The sequence below is a fragment of the Achroia grisella genome, unplaced genomic scaffold (genome assembly GCF_030625045.1).
Source record: "Achroia grisella isolate CSIRO2021 unplaced genomic scaffold, CSIRO_AGI_Agris_v1 utg918, whole genome shotgun sequence".
NCBI lineage: Eukaryota > Metazoa > Arthropoda > Insecta > Lepidoptera > Pyralidae > Achroia > Achroia grisella.
In genome coordinates, this window is record NW_026713067.1 from 700024 (window position 1) to 716026 (window position 16003).

A 16003-nucleotide genomic window follows, 5' to 3' on the forward strand; every position below is an offset into this window, starting at 1 on the left:
GGTACACTCATTATTGCGGGTGCCACACTGTCGTTTGCTACCAACCTCCGAAATTAATCTTTTAACAGCTTCTAGCTGTTCCTCTGTGACAACACTTCTATCCGGCATTTCTTTTATAATCGAGGCATTTTTTATGTATAATTAAACTCTGAAATAACAAATTGCATCATAAATACAAAGCCAAAGCGGAGCGAGGTAAGTATTCGCATGCGCACACTTACCCGACATTCGTATGCGCACACTTACCCCAAACCATCAAAATAAAATTTAACCAGAACTGAGCAATATTACGTAATCGTCATCACCAAAAGATTAAACACGGCTTATATTACATAAAATGTACTGTTCGATGGTATAAAGCATGATTTCAAAATATAAATATATTACAAAGGAATGAGTCTCTCATTTAAGACAAAAATCGCAATATTTCAAGCAAAAAACAATACTCACTTACGGAAACAAAATGGTTCACCGGCGGACAGTGAAAAAGTTGCACTAAGTATAGCCTTTTGTGCGCTAATGAGGAGGGGTGTTATCAGTTCGTACCTATAAACCGTTTTTGAAATACTTCGAGTGCGTACACTTACCCGCTGCGCACACTTGCCCCACGTGACTCTACATAGTTCTATTATTAGTACTACTACTTATTACGTATAGATACGACGGTTACCGCTTACCATCCGATGGGTCGTTGTCAGCATCATCATCAATTTCATCATTAGTTTTTTTACTGTTCCAATTACATAAAAAATATTTTTATACTAGTATTTTTTTAAATATGTGAGAACTAATTAAAGTATTTCTTACGTGTATAAATAGTACAATAAGACGGTCTTATCGCTAAACAATTTTTCTAGACAATAATAAGTGAAAAGATAAAATAATATGTTACCCATGGAATACATTCCAAAGACTGTCCCACGAAACATATATAATAAAAACGAGATAAATACACACGAATACAAGATGTATAAGAACAATTCGTGGCTGATAGGAAAAAAATAATAAATACAAAATGTTTGTGCGCGGTGGGCGGGCCCCGCGTTAGTTCCACCCGGGCGCCGCCCCCGCCGCGCCGCACATATAATTATTGTATGTTACGCCGTGTACCACGATACACGCACCGCATCTAGCAAAATAGCATATGCAAATATGAATTCTGATACAATAACCATAGTACCGAATTTTAACTACTACATTATCATTTTATAATATCAATCAAGCTGATGACCCATTTGGTAGTAACTGGTATCCTTCCCCTATATTTATTTTATTTTAGGACGATTAACGGTGTAATTTTACCTGTTACTAATCATACTGAAATGTCTTATGCCAATTAACAATCTCCTTATCCCATTTATTTCGGGTCGGGGTAATATGTTTTTCTCATACATTCATACCTGTTCGCAGTCATCTCCTTTATCTTCACCAATAGTATTACAAAATAAAACTTTCTCATGATCTAAATACAATAATCCGAAGTAATATACGTGTTATAGTTAGATATACAATATACATGTAAACAGATTGTTATACCTATAAGTAGAGATGTATATACAGACAATATTATACAGATAACGCATAGCTGTGTATCTACCATTAAAAAAATGATTACATATAACTTTTTTAACTGCAGTAGTACTGAAACAAAATAGGTTACTGTCACATGGGTACTTTAATAATTAGGTTAATAGATTTCCACGCTCGTAAGACGAAACTGTTCTCTCTGTATCTGTATCTGGTCCTGACTACAGGGGTACTTAAAATGACTCTTTGTCTAAGTCTTAGGGTATTTTTTTCTTTATTGGATGATAATGGAATGTTGCGTCCGCCTGCTCTAACGGTTTACGCTGGCGGGGCACCAGTGGAGGATGATAAGATGAACATGAGGTCAGGTCAGTTAGCCCATCGTGACAAATTCACCATGAATTTATCACGATGGTTTCCAGGGGGAACCGCGTGGAGGTCAATCTGACATGGTACATTGCTAGTAATGGGGTCATGAGTCCACATTACTAACAATACCCTTCCCCCCAGTCTTAGTGTATTATGTATATACATGAATAGCGTGAAGGACATAACGTCATCGTGTGACGTTCAGAGTACTTCCAATACGTTGCAATTCCTGATAGCTAAGATCTTATGCCTTTATACCCTGTAATTTCACTGCCTTATTTTTTCCTTCAGCCGAAACACAGCATTCAAAGCAAACTGCAGGACGCGTGAGGCTAGGCTCGGCTAGCTAGGCGTATAGGCTCTGAGATAACCACACAAAGGACTTTACAAAGTATATCTCAGTATCTATTTGTGTGTGTTAAATATTATATATTTATATATATATATAAATAGCTATATGTATAAAATAACTTCTATAGTGATTTTAGATTGTATAATGTTTATTTTATATATTGGTTGTGTACCTAACAACTTCTGTTTAAATTATTGTTTTAATATTCTGACGCCAAAACAGCACCGCTCAAGGTTGTCTTGTCGTCTACTCCGCTGAATGTCAAATCCGCCTTATACCTATTATTATATTACTATATCAATATAATTACGTTATACCTAGTGCCACAGCAAAGCAATTAACATAAGTTATAATTCTTCACTTAAAATGCATCTTAAAAAATTATATACTGTTGAAAAAGAACTGCCAGTAAAAGATTTTATCTTGAAACTGTCAGAAAAATCTAACAAGAGAACCAACTCACCCAATAAGAGATCCAACTCATCCAATAAGAGATCCAACTCATCCAATACCTATTAGTGTCGTCTATTAGCAAGACTAGGTTAAATACTCAGTACGCAAATACTTATAACGTAGGTACCCCGTCACTATTTTGTTAGAAAACATTATTGTTGTATCTCCGGATACTATTATTTATTCACGAATTAATTAAAATTACTTAAATATCATTCAAGTATATAATTTCGAAATACCTGTTTTCGGAAAATATTATAATTGCAAGACAAACATTTTTAAACTGCGTATTATACCTACTAGGTATACCTATATATTTTAAATATCATTGTAATAACTTGTTCCACCTATATGTCAAAAGTTCAAAAAGATATAGTCCTAGGGTAACATATTTATTTTTATTAATACTGTATATTACAAGATATTTTTGTATTTATTTATAAATTTAATTCAATAAAGTCATTTAAACAAACAAAAACCCATAATTTATACAGAATAAGAACATAATGAGATTAACCTACAAATATTTATATATTGTACATTAAATAAGCTTTATAAATATTATTTAAATTATAATAATTACTTAAAAAATTAAAACAATTGTAGAAAAATTTTCGTCGAATTTACTATAAGTAACACAAACTACAAAATAATGTTAAAACAGCTCCGTGGTTTTATAATAAGTTCCATTGAACATTCTTACTTTATCAATATCGTATCTTTAACGGGAGATATTCTCCTGCGGGCGTTCAGGTCCTTTCCCGCCGTTTATGTTAAAATGGCCGACGCGTGACTAGACTCGCGATCCGCCATTATTCATACAAAACCTGTTGTAATAAATCTTTGTTTTAAATAAATTGTCGCACAACACGACTTTCTTTAACTTCTGAAGACTAGATTTTCGAATAAGTATTTAGAGGTAATCGAATAATGTTTATTTTTGGAATATAAGTAGTTATTTATTTATTTTGTTTTAGGCCATATTGCTACTTTTGTTAGTAACAATTTTCTGAAAGTTAATAATAGTAAAACGAAAAATAATAATAATACTATTTGAACCATTGCTGCGAAAATACACCAGATATGGTGCAGCAATGATTTACGAGTGCAGTCTTCCAGCAATATTACAGGTAGGTATTCTAAAATTTACTTTTTTAATGAATATTAATTAATTATCGTGGCCTATTTTATTATATTGTTACTTTTACTATAAGAACCTACTTAGGAATATTAATTTACATCGAATTAATTACAGCACACTCTGTGATACCAGCTAATTACTCAAGTTTTGAAGATCAATACCTTCAAAATGGTTTACCCTGTGTTTTGGAAATCGGGCAATGTAGGTATTATACTTCGTTGCAGTAGGTACCTCTGATGGGATATTAAAATTCGGAAATATTTGACTATATATTCGAGTAAACTGAAGCTTATTCAAGAAAATTCGTTTAATAAATTAATTCGGCTGAAAATAATTTTAATTATACAAAAAAAAACAACCTATCACTGATAAACAGACGTTAGCCAGTTTTTTCATACTAGTAGTTGTAAGTAAAACAGGCATACAGAAATGTATTATATTTTATAACTATGTTGATATTATGATAAAAACAAAACATCCACTCCCTAGTCGTTGAAAATGGCAGGGGAATATCTCAACGAATGGGATACATGTCATACTGACGACATTTTTGCGATAAGCCGCCTTAGGGTTTTGTTCATGGTTAATCCGCCATCTTGCCTACTTATGGGAAAATGAAGTCAACATAACTATGAAGTCGTATGCATGTAAATATATATCTATAAGTAAGTACGAGTTCTGTGAATATTTTTTCTTTATGTTGATACTGTTACGAATAGGATAAAATTTAAACGTGACTGTACATCGGATATGGATTGATACGTACCTACTTAACAAATGTTAATATCACATTTATATTCAACTAATTTAAAATTAATTCAATAATAATAAATAATTCGACAGTAAATTTTTTTATTTTAGATTTGGAGTGAGCTGTTTATGATGATATTAATTGGCAATAGATAGAGTTTCTTCCCTAATGATTTTATATTATATTATCAAGCTAAGCAAGAAACTAAGTTTTACCAGTAAACCTACTGTTAACAGATATAACTATTAATAAAATAATAAATCTTGTATGTCATGTAATACTCTAACATCTAAATTACCACTAAATTATTCGTTTCAAAACATATCTGTACACGAGATCTGGCATTTTGATGAACATAGTCTCTCATACGTGTATCAGTAACTTAATGATTACATATATCTATACGTATTTAAACCTAACTACTGTATATCAATATCAGAGAAATGAAGTGAATACATACTGGTCTAGATTATTATTATCTACACATACAATTACAAATAATTACTAGGTAAATATGGCATTCATTTAAATAAAATTCACAGAAAGTCTAACTAATATGAGTTCATTTGGTATTTTAAAAATTCTTTTCAAACTCTGGTTTATTTCCACGTAAGCTCCTCCCAGTAGACATTGAGTGACGGTAAATATGAGATACAGACATGTCTATTATCTGATATGGATCTGTACACGCGACATCATGAAACATTAATGTTCCCTCTCGCCTGACAGATGGGCTTGTATCACAAACTTTATTTTACCAGCGTACTTGCACCGCCAAATTCAACTCCATACCGTGGTGTTAAAGCATAAAATACATGTACAGACGGACAGTGCTGTAGTTATTTTGGAAGTTTATTTCGAGATGTCATATTAGTTATGGTAACACGAAAAGTTAATGTAGGAAATTCTGCTGTAAATAAAGATGGGTTTATAATGAGTTTTCTTGCTTCTTTCTTTAACATATCGGCTTAAGAAATTATTAATTATTCATTCCTGTTTACGTCAGTTAGAACAGATTAAATTAAGGTATAAAGTATGATAGATGTGGGTGGTATTCCATTAAATTTCATATTAAAAAAACTTCCCAAAGAAACAGATTTATTTTAGTGCTATATTTGTGTATGCTTGTATATATATGATTACATATTAGGTATTGTATACTTACTATTTGTATAAATAAACACATACACACACACAAATTATTTTCGGTCTAATAAATTTATTTATTACTCTATTATCCATTTTAATATTGTAATTTAAATAAAATATAAGATTATGTTCGAGTAGCATAAATTTATTTCAATATTGGTTTTTACCTATTACCTAATTTAGCATAACTTAGATGAGGTGAGGATTAAATACATATTAATCAATAAGCATATTCCTACTAACGAACTAGTATTTTTAGCGTGAACAATTTGATCACAATCAGAATTTTATACAAAATTATAATAAATTATTTAAACAATTTTTTACAATATATTTTACATTGAGCATGTCGTAGCAGAAAATACTATTTACGGCGGCCTGTGGCTGCGCTGTAAAAACACTGAAACCGCTCAGATCCGCCCTTACTACGTAACTTGTTTGGCTTCAAAATATCACAATATTTTACTGATTCTCTTTTGAGCAGAAAATTTTGAACGTCGATTTTCATATACTTTCGTGTGGAGCGATATCTTTTATTTATATATTTACTTTAAAAATGTACCTATAGTATATTTTATAATAATGCTATTAAAATCTGAATCTCAGTAAGTATAGTTAGAAACAATAAGTTAACAAAATAATATTACGTTAGATTATGTATCAGTGAAACGAAAATATATACCTATATATAATTCTTCTGTAGTTGTGTTTACATCTCCTCCGATTTGTATGAAATTTTATGTGTATGTTTTACTGGATTCTTGGATATTTGAAAACTCAATTCGGTCTAGTAGGTGGCACTGCTTTAATAAATAAGTATTCAGAGCAAACTTATTATATTCAAAGTTATTTATTAAGGTATAAGACATAGGCACATACATTTTTGTTACAATTTTGTTTCACCTACAATCCAGTTCAATTAGCATATTCGGTTTAAAAGAATTGTTAAAAACCATTACGATATTAAGGCTATTCATTCAAAATAATAACGAATGATACAATTTTACTCAATTCAAAACCAGTATTTATTCTATGACTAAAGAGTAAAAGTAACAACAAAAGTAGAATAAAATACGATTTTATAAAGTGTAGACAAAAAAGTATAATACAGTAAACGCTGTCTACGAACTACACATTAGCTACGAGGTCTACGAATCGTAGACACCTCGTAGAGTAGAGAGCTCTTAGCGTAGACTATGTAATAACTTGAACGCGGTCGTTCTTTTTATGTATTTTTCTCTATTAATTTTATTATTCTTTATTCATTTATCATTATTCATTTATCATTATTAGCTTATGTACTATGACATAAAACTTTCCAATTTTTCTTTATTCATAACTTGTGCATCCTATAACGATTTTACAGTTTTATTATCATAGTCATAGTGGTAGGTATCACATAAAACTGTCAAATTTTTCTTTCGTGATATTAATATTAATAATTTATTACTATTTTCATAGTTGCCACGTACGAAATTAAACTGTCTGTAACTACTAAACCCTTTTTTAAAATGTTCTTTACTAATTGAATCGTATGCTATCTCCGAGTACCACTACTCGGTACAGTTTATTTTTACAGCTAAAAATTCCCACATGAATACAAACAGTATAAATTCGAAACTCTCAAATAAAATACCAGTTACTATAACTGTACAAGTATTTATTAACATTACCGATCATAAAAATAATACATTTTTCATATTATTAATTTCTATGTTCTTAAATACATATGTTTTATAAGAACTTATTTTCTATTGGGATTTTATTTATGCAGAGGGCAAATAAGGAAGCACCATTATATTAGCAGTCGTCTTTTAATTAATATGTTTTCTCTTTTTTTATATACAATAATATATGTCAATAATACAAAAGAGTTTTATATCCAACATTTTCATCTCATAAAATAGAAGAGATTGTGGAATGTAATCTGGCCATTGCAGAATTTAGCCAATTTACTGGCATATGAATAGTAGTACTTACCTACGACGACCTGAACCTAGCAGTAAGACTTAGTTGCATTTGATGGTACAAAATAAATCACAGTTACGTACTATAAATCTACCTATTAACTAGTATTTCAAAGGAATACTTCGGCACAAGAAAAACATGAACCTACAAAAGTATTTTCCCCTACATTAATTCCCATAATAGCTTTATCAGACAGGTAACTTTAAGCGGATAACTAAAGTGCACCTTGTCAAAATGGCACTCCATTATTGGGCACACATTTTTAGGCAATATCGCTATCTGAGTCCGTAACGTGCAGGGTTACGTGTTAGGCCGTGCCGTTATCGTCAGTTTCTGCATGAACGCCCACGTTACGGTAACCCCCTCACCCCCCCCGGCGCCCCCTGGGCACCACCAGCACACCCCAGCCCCCAGACCTCACGTCCCGCCTGGAGACAGCGACTGTGAGATCTTGACACTTGAGTTTAATTTATTCGCAGAGTTTAGGTTTCCTGCGCAACTAGATTTGTTGATGTAATAAGCAATCGCTAGTGAATGCGGTGGGTCGTTTTAGTAATAATATTAGCTGGTTATGATAAATTAGTATTGTATTACAATATTCAATGTTATATTACAACTATTGTTTGTAAGTAAAGTAAACAGACTTAATATATTTTATGATCGCAAATTAAATCGCATAAACGTACAGACAAATATGAAGTTCCTTCCAACCAAATACGTGAAAGATACATATATAAGAAAAACGTTACTATGGGACTTTATAAATGTATACACAGCTTATTAGTTACAGTTTTGTGTGTATGGATATTTATGTAAAAGGTAGAGCGCGCTGAAAGACATATGATTTTAATTTAAATTATATAAAACTTACCCGTTACGTTTTCGGTTTGACCATGATTAGCCAAATAAAAAGTAACTTACTAGTAAACCTGTAGTAATTTAAACATGATGATAACTTAAGCTATTAAGATTGAAAGTGTAATTATTAACCACGCTAAGTGCGTCTTTACAGTTTTTTCTTTAATAGATATGTACTTGGTATTTTTGACATTATTCATAATTAATATTGAGAACTTCAGGATTAACAATATTAATGTAGAAATACATATTATCAAGCGCGTTTAAAGAATATATCAGTTAACTTTCTAATTTGCAAAAAAATGCCATTTATCAGCCAAGCTCAATATTTGCTTGAATACCTAGCAACTACATAATAGGTACCTATTGATTTTCCAAGTGTCTCATAAATATCACTCATGTATAGAACTGGTGTATTTACGAATCCAAGTTACGACTACACTTAAAATTGTAGTTTTGAATACAGTAACTGAACTTGCAGCACTTTTGTGTAGTAAGTATATATATACATTATATTAAAGAGTAAAAACTTATTTTACTTTATATTTTGACGAAAGTTATATATAAGTAGTTTCATCACTCGTTATAAGAAGATAAGTGTATTGAATAATAATAAAAATATATATAAGGCTTGATTCACTGACTCATAAAAGCCCAGGCTAAACTCTTGAACCTAGAAAGCTGATATTTTTCACACGTGCCGTTTTCAAGACAGACGAGGATGAGAAAGGATTTTTCGTAATCAATTCCTCAAAGGACTATTAACGGGAGAACAAGTTTCTTTTAACCCTGGACAATCCACACGGAGCCATCTAGTCCCAAACCAGATTGTATAAACTGATATAAATACTTTTTTTTTGTATATACATAATATACATAGAAATCACCCAGACCAATACAATAATCATGATCATGAATACAAAAGCGTGAGGAATCGAACCCATAAGCCATAAGAAGTAAACGGTGTGTTAAACCGATATACTACCGAGATCATTAAACATTCGTCTTAAAACTCCTAAAAACAAATAAGTAATACGTATTTCATGATTTTTCGTAAATCTGCCCTTAGCGAAGAAAGGGCATAGCTTAACGCGAGCGACTTTGCGGGCAAAACTAGTTTATAATAATCGCCTAGTTTGATTAGTAACAATTGTAAAGTTCAAACACTAAATATTATTAAAAAATAAGTTTTGGGTCTTTTCGTAAAATCACGATATTTAAAATCAGCAAAATCATATTCAAGCATAGCGTATAAATGCAAATACACAAATTAACGTATTCAAAAAGATGATTTTTATTATAGGTTAATTTTATGTTCAGTTCAAATCAAAGTCAGGATAGATATAAGAATAGATTTGGGAGCCATGGATACGCTATGTACGATAGCAGTTGAGGCGTATAAGAAGTTTCTCGTAGAATTTCTGTCTATGATGGATTTCATATCTACCGTCAAAGTGTATAGAGTTAAGAGTTGTTTGAAAGCATAGGTGTGTTTGGTACCTACTTGGGAGGTGTGCTTACTAACTTATAAGGCTTACCGGAATTGACGTAAAGCCCTGCCGTAAAATAATGCTGCTTCAATTCCCATATTAAGATGAAGGAAAGATTCTTAATGACCTAATTTGCTCATTTGGCACTATACTAATTTTCAATATGTTTTAATAACTGAAATATTTAAATTTCTACTATACTTACGCATTTAGTAAAAAATAGCATATAAGTAAATGTTTATGAAAAAATCCTAGAAAGTTTTGGTTTTGTTGTCTTCATCATAGAATTTATAATATTAGGTAACAAAATTAGTAGATATTGGATCAATATGATCGACGTAATTGTAAGTTTTTTCAATACATATGGAAAAAGTATCAAATTTACGGTTTTATAAATAATAACGTAGGTAACGTAGTAAAAATAATATTCTATTATTGTCATAATTGAGAATCTACTTTAAACAGTCCGTTAAAAAATGTTATTCGAACTGTTTAATAATATTAAAAAACCCATAGAGTTCTCCGATAGGTAACTTCACCACTATTGTAACACCGCGAATATAATTGTCTAATAACTTACTTTTGCCTAATCAGAGCTTCACAATTGAATACTCCCCAACTGGTAACGAATGGCGTCACAACGTAACAAACGGCCACCTTCCACAGATTAAAATCGGCTAACTCGAATAAATTCAACTGTTATCGGCTCTTGTTTGGGGAATTAATTATTACTTGAGCTCACTTGGCGGTCGCAACTTTGCTTAACTGAGTAACGGAATCACTTTGATTAAGTAGCTATTTGTTGTCTTACTTAGAACTGAACCAAACATTTCTGTACCCAATGTATAGAATAGAATAATTGAAGATTTTGTTCCACAAAATACGATTTACAAAATATAACCAACTCAGATATCTAGCGGTATAGCGTAACTTCATCTTTTGATTGTCGCGGGTTCGATCCGCGTAAATAGAAACATTACATTTACGAGATTTTCTATACTAAAATTATAAGAGGAATTATATATATTTATGAATACTCAAATTTAAAAAGTTTGAAATGATGACTAACAAGCGTTTGTAATAAACACTAAAAATATCATGTCTAGAGTAATTGAATTAATTTAATTGATCATTTATAGTCTAGGGGCTGGATGTATTTACAGTCTAGGGGCTAAATAGCGCTTTTTTTAAAATGAACAAATACAGAATAGTGTACCCATATGCGCTAATGGTATAATTATGATCTGACGGGGCACCATTGGAGGAAGATAAGATGTGTCTAAAGTCTGTTCAGTTAGCCCATAGTAGCAAATTTACCAGACCAGAAATTACTACGACACTAATCACTAACAACAGACAGCTCGATGTCGCTTTGAGACACCTCCAGGATTATTTATTTGCATTTGTTTACAGGTGACGAACCTCTAGAGGGACTGGAAGGTTTACATTCGGACGAGACTGGTTCCGGCGACAATTCTAACGCGGGCTCTAGTGGCGCTGACGACGACGCCGCAAGGCTGAGGCTCAAACGGAAACTGCAGCGCAACCGGACCAGCTTCACCAACGAACAGATCGACAGTTTGGAACGAGGTTAATAATAATTATATAACATATCTTCATGACTATAATTTCTTATAGGATGGTCAGAAGCATCGTCTCGTGGTGAATTCTTGATATGCACGCGTTTTGTTGAGTTATTTCATTTGAAAACAAAGTAACTGCCTAGGGAACCTACCACTGTCACTCCGATTAATTTTAGTTTATTATTGCTGTTATGTTTCATCACAAATGTCGGTTTATTTTTTGATGTCGGCCAGATTCAAACTCACGACATTTTGGGTAGATAATAAACCACTAGACTATTAAAAAACTATTTATTAATGTAGATAACATGCAAATCTGAACTTTAATATATTATAAAATCTTCATAAATCTATTTGCAATTCATAATTAGGTATAATCATCTAGAAATCATATTTTCAGAATTTGAAAGAACTCACTACCCTGACGTGTTCGCTCGAGAGAGGCTTGCAGCGAAAATTGGACTACCAGAAGCTAGAATACAGGTGAGCTTACTAACTATTATTATTATCTAATAATTATACAATACATACTAGACAACTAACAAATATATTTATTAAATTTGAACATTTCTTCCAAATATATTTCGCCTAACTAGGTACTTGTACCTATACTAAGTAGGTACATATAAATGAACAATTTCAATAGAACTGACAATAAATACAGATTAATGAATATACCTAACTGTTTATATTACACGGAGATTGATCGACAAACATTAAAAAATCTGACAGTGTACTCAACCGCAAAAACAATAATTGGAATGGTAAAAAGTTTACGGCCATTTTACTACAGTGCGGATAAACGTGACGACCTCGGTACCTCAGTATCTCGTGGCCATTCCAAAGGACTGCAATGTCATGGCTCCGTACCCTGTAATGTCACTCTCTAATATTGTGTATCATATTTTTGATCAGCTATGAGCCTAGATATATGTAAATGTAGATGTGTAGCGTGTAGTGGCCGCCTCATGCGTTGCCATTCCAAAGGATTGGTAGATACGCAATGCCGGAGTATGGGTACACTAGCTCATTTACCCCCAAATTAATATAAAATAAATCATCCAAATACCAAAAAAACAGTAGATTTTTTTTAAATATAATTGGATGACGACGATGACGATAAAAAGATAACGGTTATTCTAATAATATGTCGTATCTCTCATCCGTTGCCATTCTAAAGGTCTGAAATGTCATGTCGAATTACGCGGTAATTCACTACCTACATTGTAAATCACCTTTTTGAAGAGCTAAGAGCGTAGATGTTTAGCGCGTAGTGGCCGCGCGTCGTGTTAACCTAATCCGACGTTAAGGTGTGGTTCTCGAATCGGCGCGCGAAGTGGCGGCGCGAGGAGAAGATCCGGTCGCAGCGGCGCAGCCCGGAGTGTGCGTACGCGCCGCCCGCGCCTCCCCACCCGCCGCCGCCCGCACACCCGCCTCACAACCCCCATCAGCCCTACCAGCCGCCGCTTAACGTCGACGCATACAGGTATCTTTTTTTTTTTATTTTTTTTATGGATTATAATGGAATGGTGCACCCGCCTGCGCTAACGGTTTACGCTGGCGGGGCCCCAGTGGAGGATGATAGGATGAACATGATGTCAGGTCAGTTAGCCCATCGTAACAAATTCACCAGGAATTTATCACGATGGTTTCCAGGGGGAACCAAGTGGAGGTCAACCTGACGTAGTACATTGCTAGCAATGGGGTCATCAGTCCACATTACTAACAATCCCCTTCCCCCACATACAGGTATCTTGTGCTCCATATTCATTTATCATCAGATCAAGTTTGGAATAATCGCTTAAGAAGCTTTAGATCCTTTGTAGAAAATTTGGGGAGAACAAATATTTGAGGGTGTTTTTTTTTAATAGATGATAATGGAATGGTGTATCCGTTAGTGCAACGATATACGCTAGCGGGGCACCAGTAAATATGATGAGATGAGTTAGGTCAGTTAGACCATAGTGGCAAATCCACCAGGAATTCATCACAATGATTTAAAGGGGGAAAGGCGTGAAGTTCAACATGATATGGTACATTGCTAGCAATGGTTTTATTTGTTCACATTAAATTGAGGATTTGGAGGAGTGTAACGCAATAAATACCCAAAGAACTGAGACGATTTATAACATTATATTAATTTGGTAAATAGTCTTGTTCTAAGCATCACGATCTTGCAACATTATTATCAATGCATACGACCAAATATACTTAATAGCAGTACATTATAGAATGTTCTGCCACAGCTGGAATAGAATCAGACTGTATCCAATATTTTAAGTAATTAACTAGACTGGTTTACAAGCCAATAACCATCTCAAGAAAAGTAGCAACTATCGCGTGATCTGATATTATTATCATGTGTATAGAATCTATATATGTGTCTATAATATAGACACATATATAGATTCTATATATATGATCTATATTCTATACACACTCATGAACGTAACAGATATCACGACGCTATGGTCATGAAGGGAGTTTCCCATTTCCAATTTTTCAAACCTGAATTAATAATTGCAAATTCTTTAATTTTAATGACACAACTTTTAATTAAATGTGTATATCTAGTTGTTGCCAGGATGCTCCACACATCTATAGCTTAAATAAGTTAAAATAACTTGCAAAGCAAATGGCTTTACGGCAGCAGTGTACTTGAATACAGTAGTTTACCTCTGATTAGAATCTAGAGAATCTATTAACGATATTTTCTTTTTAGTCCGCTTACACCTATGGGATACGGCGGTGGTATGGTGTCGGAGGCCCCAGTATGCGAGAGCACGGATTCTGAACTATGTAAAGGAGGATTTTTGGGATACCCTCGCTACGAGCTGGGGTACAGACAACCCCCACATCCCTATGTTAATCACCATGGTTACCAGCATGAAGCATCATCACCGCCTCCAGGTTAGAAAAACATATATTTTCATATTATAACTAGGACAAGATGTCATGTTCATGGTGCTGATTATGTTTATACGTGATATCTGTGGTATTTTATTTTATATCACAGTATTGGCAATCAAGCATACGCCCCGTCTGATAGTAAAGCCTACGGACGCCTGAACTACCAGGGTCCGTAAATACAATGTCACGTATCTGTTGCCGACACTTATGAAACCTTAATATACCCCTTATGAATGATTGGATGGATTTACCAAGAGATCGATAGACATACGTATATAATGAAAATGAAACTACACTATACAACGACGTATCACCGAGTCCGAGTCACTAGTCAACAAAATAATTTTAATATTTTGTTAATATTTATAAGATAAAATATTTAAGTTTCGTGACATACCTAATACTTAAATATACTCATACTTTAAAATGGGAATGTGTCACAAAATTTAAGACCCTTCCCTTGTCACTATTTGTCGACCTCCCTGCCTTACAACGTGTGACATAATCTATGGACAATTGAATAATCGTAATTATTTGTAATTGCTTTTCGTTTAGTTATGTTTCGGTTGTAGTCAGGTTAGACAGTGTAATTACAGGATAAGAGGCATCACATCTTAGACCTCTAGAATGTCACTCCGTAGTCAATTCATGTATACATTTGGGCGAGGTTAACCGCTAACCTTTAGTTGATCCGTAAGCTTGTTTGTGAGTCCAATTATATAAAAAAATCTTTATCTCAATTACAGAACTTGGCGGTTTACTTGGCGCCGGTGTGTCGGTACCGCTGGCTGTGCCCGGCCAAGACTCGCAGCAGTACTGGTCGCGGCTGCAGTGACCCTGGTGGAACTAACTTGGTTTTTACACTCGCACCCATTATAAAATATATCAACATCAACAGAATTGTCCAAAGTTTTTCTGGTAAAATTATAAAATAATTATTACTGGATTGTAATTTTTAATATGTCAGTATTGTTTTAATCAAGCGTTGAAATAAATATGATGATATAAGATCTACACCTACCTACTTGCGTTAAAATAAACTCCACAAAATATAATACTTTATGCCTATAAAAATCTCTGAGTAGAATTTGACGCAATAGATGAAAACATGAATTTTGGAAAGAACCAACCAATAGAAATAATTAAAGTAGAATCAAAATATTTTACATCTGAACAATTATTTAATTAAAAAGCCACATTAATAGAATTGATAATAATCCATCAATCATACCTTTAATTATTCTTCATGTTTCCAAAGATAATATTGAGCTTACACTGTCTCAATTACACATTTTATTAATGACTAGCTGTTCCCGCGACTTCGTCCGCGTGGAATTTAACTTTATTTTTCTGAAATAAAGTTAAATTCCACGCGGTAATAATTTTTTTTTGGTTTAAGGAGTAGCCTAAGTTGCAGTAACTTAGGCTACTCCTTAACCTAACCAAAAAAGT

General features: G+C 33.1%; 1 protein-coding gene across 3 annotated transcripts in view; it reads left to right on the forward strand.

The window, feature by feature from the left end:
* LOC131853900 (paired box protein Pax-6-like) overlaps window positions 1-15598 on the forward strand; it is a 59452-nt gene extending 43854 nt beyond the window's left edge. For all 3 annotated transcript variants that reach the window (XM_059204980.1, XM_059204981.1, XM_059204982.1), the window contains exons 6-10: window positions 11472-11648; window positions 12042-12124; window positions 12952-13127; window positions 14364-14551; window positions 15298-15598. In XM_059204980.1, coding sequence (XP_059060963.1) covers window positions 11472-11648; window positions 12042-12124; window positions 12952-13127; window positions 14364-14551; window positions 15298-15386 — 713 coding nt within the window. In that variant the 3' untranslated portion in view covers window positions 15387-15598. The remainder of the gene's footprint in view (window positions 1-11471; window positions 11649-12041; window positions 12125-12951; window positions 13128-14363; window positions 14552-15297) is intronic.
* The last annotated feature ends 405 nt before the right edge of the window (window positions 15599-16003 follow it).